The 8,714-nt window shown below is 38.0% G+C and overlaps 1 protein-coding gene across 1 annotated transcript in view; it reads left to right on the forward strand.

Annotated features, from left to right (window-relative positions):
• The window catches only part of CUBN (cubilin), a 143,290-nt gene extending 134,977 nt beyond the window's left edge, over nt 1–8,313 (forward strand). The window contains exons 60-67 of the mRNA XM_050971446.1: nt 1,155–1,369; nt 2,361–2,523; nt 2,971–3,179; nt 3,816–3,963; nt 4,077–4,258; nt 5,374–5,539; nt 7,362–7,597; nt 7,992–8,313. Coding sequence (XP_050827403.1) covers nt 1,155–1,369; nt 2,361–2,523; nt 2,971–3,179; nt 3,816–3,963; nt 4,077–4,258; nt 5,374–5,539; nt 7,362–7,597; nt 7,992–8,099 — 1,427 coding nt within the window. The 3' untranslated portion in view covers nt 8,100–8,313. The remainder of the gene's footprint in view (nt 1–1,154; nt 1,370–2,360; nt 2,524–2,970; nt 3,180–3,815; nt 3,964–4,076; nt 4,259–5,373; nt 5,540–7,361; nt 7,598–7,991) is intronic.
• The last annotated feature ends 401 nt before the right edge of the window (nt 8,314–8,714 follow it).

Raw genomic sequence — 8,714 nt, forward strand, 5'->3', positions numbered from 1 at the left:
TACTGTAGCTCAAGTAAGGCACAGTTTTTATATGTCTGGAAATGCATCAGTGTGTCAAGGTGAAGTCACTGAATGTGCCAGACAGGCATATTTTACACACACAGATGAAATTCTGAAACTCTGCTTGTGTTGCTTAGCTGTAGCTTCATCTGTTATTGAATGCTCATAAATGAATTTGCTGCAGGAGACGACAGGCTTGCAGTTATTCCTCTGCTCTGTGCAGTTTACTAAAACTCTTTCCTCCGACCCCAAAGCAAGACTAAAACAATATTTAATTTAAATGTCAGAGTTAAATAAGTGGCCAGGAGACCTCACAGAGAATGGGGCAGGAAATAAATGAATTGATGATCACATTTACTATCCCAGTCCAACCTCTGGAAATCAAACTATTTAAAAAAAAAAAAAAAAAAAAAAAAAAAAAAAAAAGGCCTGCCTGCCAGATAATCTGTGGGTTTTGCTTCTTTGGAATCCAATGTGATAAATAACTGCTTTTCCCCAAAGGTAATTTCTTTCAATGTGACTGACTTTATTGAGTTCAAATTTTCACAGTAAATAAGTCAAGGACTTAGTCCTGTCTGTGGGAACCAAATGAAAAGCAGCCTGCATTTCAGAGGGGCTGTAAGTTCCCACCAAGCAAAACACTTCCAGAAGTCCCTTTTAGCTAGATTCGTGAATACGGTGTCAGGCTGCCAAATTCAGTCCCTCTAGGATGTGGCTGTATTGCCAAAAGAAGCAACTCGGTTTTTTATCACGTTTTCAAAGCCAACAGCTCAGTGCCCCCTACTGACTAAATATTCTCAGAGGCCAGCAAGGATCCCGTTCCAAGGCCCTCAGACCAGCGCTTTTCTGTTTCATTGCTGCCCTCTGTCTTCTTACAGTCCCCTTTTAGAAACTTCTGTTGATACATTTTCAAAGTAAATACTGGTTTTATATTCAACAATAGACATGAGCTTTTCTTAATTCACTCTATGAAATCTAATTGTGATTCCTGTCTCTCTTTGTGTTAAACATCTTTTAATCACTCAGATAGTCCTTGCAAGACAGAATGGTAAAATACTGCAGCACAGATAAAAAGCTCCTAGCTTAACATAAAAGAGTTAGAGATTAAATAAATGCCAGGAATTGCTGTTAAAAAGCTTCTGCTTCCTCAACAGGACATCAGAATGGCTGTGGTGGTTACTTGTCAACTTCAGCTTCTTCAGCTTCTACCTTTGGCCCTCCAGTCTCCAATGTGACCAGAAGATATGAGAAAAATCTGAACTGTGTATGGGTCATAACTGCACCTGTGAACAAACGGATCAACCTCACCTTCACTTCATTTGAGCTTGAAGCACAATCGGCTTGGATGTGCCGATATGATTATGTCAAAGTAAGACAGCTCAGTATGTTAACAAGAAAATGTCAGTGAAATACAATCCATTGTCTTCTCCATAAGGCTAACTTAATTAATAGGAAATGATCTTAAGAAATTAAATTCCTTAATATAATATAATTTTTTTCATTGGGTTATATTTCTACACCAGATGTCATTTGGCCTTTCTGGAAACCAGTAAGAGTTTTAACATTACACACACTTCTGGTCTTAGACTGCTCGTTTAATGAGTATTTATTTCACAGAATAGAAACAAAACAAAACTCAAGCACATGTAAAGTAAAACTTCAGAGTATCAGGCTGAAGTTGAGCAGAACCAACTAAAGGGAAATCAAGAATTAAAAATTGAGGACAAGGCAGTGAGGAAGGGTGAATTATTTTTGATAACTTCTGGACAGGAGTGACATAGGGAGAGGGAAATTATGCATATACATGCACAATTGCTTGAAAGGACTAGAATTATTATAATTTCTCTCTTTTTTTTCATCAAAAATCTTGGTGCTCATTGCTCACCTGTAGAAGCTATATTCTTGGAGATAAGCATACAAACCGTCAGATTGCAGAATGCTGCATAACAAGCTCCATCAAGGAATGTTATAGATCCTGTTGAACATTGGAGATACTCAATGAAACAAGGATTTAATTCTCCATTTTGATGAATAAAATCACTCTTCTCATTGAAAAGCTCTTTGAGATTCCATATAATAAAGAAATGAGAGTGCCAAATTAAAATGTAATCATTTTTTGATAGATTTGCTGAGACAGGACCAGAATGTTCCATAATGAAATTTACCCTGTCCAACTGAATTAGTTAATATGGCAGTGAATAATTATGGTAATCAAGAACATCCCGTTAAAGCACAAGAGAACACAATGCACTTTCAAGTAAACGAAATTGTAATGTAAGGCAGGGTCAGAGAATTTTATTTCTCTTTATTTGTTTGTTGTGCCTAAACTATTAGAGACTTATATATTTTGCTTCTTTCAGCTTTATGATGGAGATAATGAAAATGCCAATTTAGTTGGCACATTCTGTGGATCTACAGTGCCAGCTCCTTTTCTTTCTACCCATAATTTCTTGACAGTGAAATTTGTCACAGACATTTCTGTGGAAAGGAGGGGTTTCAATGCCACCTACACTGCAGTAGATAGTAAGTATACAAATACATGTATGCATATATATAGTTATAACTCTTTTATGGAAATTCATATTTAAATACTATCTCAGAATTTGTTCTGGACATAAGTCTCAGGAAGGGGCAAAGACAGTCAGTAGCACAGCATCTTTAGGCAAGCTTAAAACAGCTTGACCCCAGTACAATTCTCTTTGGTCTTAGCTGGTTGGGAAGAGGCTGTCAGTCTGAGAGTACAAAACAGAAATGCTCAGATTGCTAACAAATAGGAAACAAACATTTTTTTGAGTTTGATGACATATATTGACTCCACTAGCATGTATTTTGCTTTTTGTTTTCCTTCTAGAGACTCAAAGGCAAATACAAACGTATACCATCCAAAACTCAACTCCATTTGAGTTTTGCTCTAAAGAGTTTTATTATCCAGTTTTCACTCTATGATGCTTTTTTTACTGTTTTACACAGGCCTGTGTGGAGGAATCTATAATGCAACTTCTACATCTGTGACTGCAACATCTCCTAACTTTCCAAATGAATATCCACCATTTACTCTCTGCTCTTGGGTCATTGACGCCCCTCCACAACAGCAAGTCAGGGTGGTGGTAGAGGCCTTCCACCTCAATTCCAACCAGGACTGCTCTCACAACTACCTAGAGCTCCAGGATTCACCAACAGTAAGGAATTTACTGGGCATACCATTCCCCATTCCTATTCAGCTCCCTTCACTCTTTGGAAAGAGAGAAGAAATGTACTATTTGGTAATATATTAATTGATGATTCTCTGTGAGCGGCACATCCAAAGCTTTATTGACTGTGTCCCAAGTGACATGTGGTAACTGTACACAGACCTCTCAGAAGCACTCTGTGCACACATGGAGTTAGACCTGGGCAAATGTTACACAGTTTTTCACAGTTGAACCAAGTATCAGTGCTGCCAAACCTAACACACAGGAAAAAACTGTCCCACAGCAAGTTTTCATTGTGCTTCCTCCTATCCACGAACCATAATAAAAATGAATACTCATACCAGGAAGAGTGTTAAAAAACACCAGAAAAACCTCCCAATATTTAAACTCTAAACCTTCTTTCATTATTTCTCATTTTGGCATGAGAATAGCTCTTATATTCTATTTGTTCCTAATATTAATTCAACCTGAAATGTTGACATATTATTAGGTTATTTCCAGGAGAACTTTAAAATGAAATTTCATAATTGGTATAGAAAGTGTTGAGAGATTTATTTACCTTATGTTCAGTACATATAAAACTGAATTATATCATTAAGTAACTTGTGATGTATTAAATTCCAGCAGAGCCAAGGGTCAGTCCATAGATTCTGTGGCACTGAAACTTTTCCAGTCCCTGAGTTTTATTCTTACGATCGCACTGCCATTGTGACTTTCAAGTCAGATGAATATATGATTAACAATGGAGTCAGATTTTCCTATCAAGCTACAGGTAAGCTTGAAGAAATGTCCCAAAAAAATCTATCTACTCTTTGTTTATTTCATCGACTGAAATGCAATACAGAGATCTGAAATGCTTACATGTTTCTGGTTTTCTGTCTCAAGGTTGCAGCAGAGAGTATAATCAGTCATTTGGTTACCTGAAGAGCCCTGGCTGGCCTGGTCATCATCCCAATAATATGGATTGTTCTATCATTCTTCGAGCTCCCCCAAATCACACAATATCTCTCTTTTTCCACGCTTTCAGTTTGGAAGACAACATCCACTGTTCACATGATTTCCTAGAGGTATCATGCAAGTATACATATTTTGTGAGCCTATGTAAAAATCTGCTAAATTCAAAGGACATTAGTATGTTTGGATGAAGTCTGAGTTGAACTGACTGAATTAGGGACTAATTATTGCCAGAGTTTTATGGTGAAACAATACACCCTGGTAAATCCAAGCCCAGTGAATAAATAGTTTCATTATCTTACCCTTATCTAGCTCTTGTTGAGGTTACCCACTTAATAGAGTCATCTGGAATAGTTTGTGTTTGATACTAACATCCATGAATGAACAGAAAGCCATATATCTGAGTGGTTTTGTTACAGCAGTAGATTCCATCTGCTTCAAATTTTTCTCAAGAAAGAGTGTTTCCTTAAAAAAGCAAAAAATTTAAAAAATTTAAAAAATTAAAATTTAAAAAACCCCAAAAAGCAACAAAACAGAAACCAACAAACTCTAGTGACAACTGTAAGACACTTGCAAAAGTACTTTGTGTCAGTGAAAAGTGTATCTTCCTCCTACACAATCCTCATTCTTGCAGGTTTCCCTGTTCTCTGGTCAGATGACAAAAATCAGATGTCTGTGGCAGAATCATTATTTAGCTCTATTTTCAAATCCTCTTTACTGTCTCAAGAAATGGATCTAAGCACCAGCATTACTGGAGTGCAGGAAAAAAATCATATTAAATCTGAGCTATGTAATATGATCTGTGTCTTAATGTGACTGGGGAAAAGAGCAGTCCCCAATGTAAAGAATTAATATTTTCATCTGGAATATTAATATTTCTTATGAAAAGCAAAACACAGGCTTGAATTGCATAAGAACATCTTAGCTACTAGTCAAGCAATTTTTCAGTCAGGAGATATACGCACTATAACATTTAGCTGCCTATTTCTGATGATACTTGTTCTGTGCAATTACTTATAAAACTCAGACCAGTTAATGGCCTCTTTTTCTTCTTCACAGGAATTTGTGGTAGCAAATATAGCAGTATTAAAATTACAGCTATAGTAAGCATTCAAGTTACTACCTAGTTTGTGCTGTGTTTGTATTCGTGAATAATTGTGCTGGTGTATAAGTACATAGGAATTTAATGTTGACAGTATTTTTTGTAAATTTTTTGTGTTCCCTGAAGGTCAGAAATGGGAGTGATGTGCAATCACCACTACTTGGCAGGTTCTGTGGAAACACTGTGCCCAGTCCCATCTTTCCCCAAAACCATGTCGTCTACCTTCGTTTCAAGAGCGATTTTTCAGTGACTCATGATGGATATGAAATTACTTGGACTTCATCATCAAGTGGTAAGGCTGTAGCTAGAAAATAATTCTACATAGAAGGAAAATGCAGCAATGTAGCAATGTGTAAATCAGCTCTTTATGGATCGTTCCTCATCACCTCTTTATACCTTCTTTAGAGCCCATAGTCTACCCTATTCAGTCACCAGAGAGAGGCAGTTGTTCCTCAAGGCCACTGGAGCAAGATTCATTTTACGAGATGGAAGCAATTCCCTCTCCTAACGTTGACTTTAGAAACCTCAGATGATGTCATCCACTTAAGATAAAGATCTCTTTCTTTCAGTGAGAGGCTGGAAAATATCAGAAACATCTGCTTTGGGATCCACAGAGTGGTGGTGCTGGTGGTAACTCAGCTTGCTCCAGTAGTCCACTTGTGTATCCCTGAGGAGCTAGGCATGGCTAAGCCTGAAGGGGACAGGAAGCCGCCCCAAGAAAATAAACTACCTATAATGCTGTGTAGTGACTATACCATGGACACATTCATGAATGGCTTATGAAATGGCAGTGAACAGCTGAGTAATAGTTTCTACATGACACTGAGTTACTAGAGGTAGGAAAGCTTGTGGCCAGATGAGAAGTGCTGCAAAATAACCCAACAGTTCTGAGTGACCCAGTGACGGAAAGGCAGAGAAAGCTCAGTGTAGGGAAGTGTCAATAAAGAATGTGGTCAAAAAAAAGATAATCCTAACTTTACGTACAAAAATACAGGCACTGAGTTGACTTTCAGTAGTCAACAACAAAATCTTAGGGGTAAAATAGTTTCATGACAACAAAAGTTTACTAAGAGTCAAATAGACTGGCATAATAATAGAAATTGTTGGGAAAGGAAAAGAAAATAAATAGACAGCCACTGTATAAATCCATAGTTTACACACAGATATTGAATGATGTGCACAGTTCTGGTCTATTCCTCTTATGAGAAAATGAGGATTAACAAAGGGCTCCACATTAAAAGTGGCTTCTGTATGAGGTATGCTGAGACTTTTTAATTTGGTTAAGAAACTACTGAATTCTATAAAATTGAGTGATATTAGATGATAAATGGTGATCCACTGTTCTTTGACTTTTCCCATCAGCAGTCATCATATAAAGCCAGGCGCTCGTAGACTCATAACAAACTAGACAAACCAGTTCTTGGTACAGTATGCAGTTAAGCTGTGGAGCCCCTTCCCAAACCATGCTACAAATTTACATGGATTCAAGGGCTACCCACACAAGTTCATCTGACAAACATTATTAAATAGAAAGGTGCCATGTCTGGGAGCAGTAAGCTGAAAATTCTTGGAGACTGTGAGGATAATCTGGATCATGGCCTGCACATTCTTCCTCTATAAACTTGCATTTTTCCTCAGTCATCTACTCCTGCCCACTGTTGAAGATTGAATTTTGCTGTAAATGGACTTTGATTGACTTAATATGCTTAATTTCTCTGAGTTGTTCTCTTTATTTTTCTATCCCATGAGGATTCACTCCTTTTCATGCCAAAGAACAGTCACAGCAAATTCACCTCCAGTTGAGTAGCTGGGAACTGAACTGACTAAGGCAGACACTTAAAACTTAAGCTCCTGTTTCAAAGAATTTGGGGGGGGTGCTGTTGGTTTTAATATTTAGTAATGGTCTAATGCCCATTGCAAATTCTTAGGCTGCTGAAGCTAGAGCTCAGTTTTATTTCTTATCAATGTCCCTAGCCACATTAGTTGTCCCAGCTCACAGTCTCTCTGGTTTTCAGTGCTGTGCTGTTACTGACTGATACTGTACTAATGTAGCACATCATGTACTGTCTTGTGAAATGAAGCCTTCCAGGCCAACTAACAGAGTCTGCTTCCAGGATGCGGTGGAACATTATACGGCACCAGTGGCTCCTTTGCCAGCCCCAGCTACCCAGCGACTTACCCCAACAACACTGACTGCGAGTGGGCTATTACTGCGCCCCAGGGACGAATTGTCACAGTGAACTTTGATTTCATCAGCATTGATGACCCAGGGGACTGCAGCAGCAACTACCTGATCCTCTACAATGGGCCAGATGCCAGTCATGCCCCCGCCGGGCCCTACTGCGGAAGGGTGCGTACTGCCCTCCCTCTGTGACCACAGGAGTGGTTAAAAGGAGTTTTTTCTGTTTCATGTACAGGACCATTTCCCTAATTCTGACATGAATTCCACACAGATGAGTGGAAGTGAATGCAAAAGGCGTGTGTGGTGTCTTAGAAGCCTTCCAACTCAGACCGTACAGTGACATCTAGTGGGAGGCATCAAACAAGCTTGCTCCATGCTTTGTTGTATTTGTGTTTTAAATATTTTCAGTATCCTGAGGGAGAAATGCAACAACAGTAACTAGAACAGTTACTGAAATCACTGTCAATCTATGATCTAATTTGTGCCTCAGTTCTAACTCTCTCTCTTCCAAAGGATCTTGATGTTCTATAAGGCTTTTAATTTTTCTTGTCTTTCATTTTAGGATACAAACATCACTCCATTTACTGCTACATCTCATCGAGTCTATATAAAATTTCATGCTGAATATGTGACTCTACCATCAGGATTCCAGTTAAGCTGGACAAGCTAAAACATTGCTTATGAGAAATATATTGCCATTCCTTGCAATACTGAAAAGACTTTAGATGATAAAGGAGGTTTGAAGTCCAGTGATGACAATTGCAACTCAAGTAAGGCCTTTTAAAAGTTACTGCAGCTGTTATGAACTTGGAATTCTGTCAAAAAAACCATTGATCTCCCATTGTGCTGAAAATAAACTATTACCTACCCAAGCGGGAAATTGAGATTTTGCTACATGTTTTTATATTCTTCTACATAATTTCAAAATTGTACAATTAATGCTATAAAAATTTATTACACATGATGTTGATGAGAGGACGTAACTCATGAAGCTGTCTTTAGTTTGTTCCCTAGAGTAATGTGGTTTTGCCCCAATCATTTCTGAAAACATCAGCTTACATTTTATCAAATTACCTAAAATCAGAAATTGCTAAAAAAAATGGTCCCTGTCCTATAACCACTAACATAGATACTGTGCTGAAGAATTTTCAGTAATAGTGTGCATTGGGTATAAGAACCCAGCTGAAATCATTACTTGAGCATTCACTGAAGTTTAACACAGCAAGGACATGATGTGGTTCTAAATCTTAACCAGATTAAGAAGTCATTTCAGGATCAGAGCCCT

This window comes from Serinus canaria, chromosome 2 (assembly GCF_022539315.1).
Source record: "Serinus canaria isolate serCan28SL12 chromosome 2, serCan2020, whole genome shotgun sequence".
Taxonomy (NCBI): Eukaryota; Metazoa; Chordata; class Aves; order Passeriformes; family Fringillidae; genus Serinus; species Serinus canaria.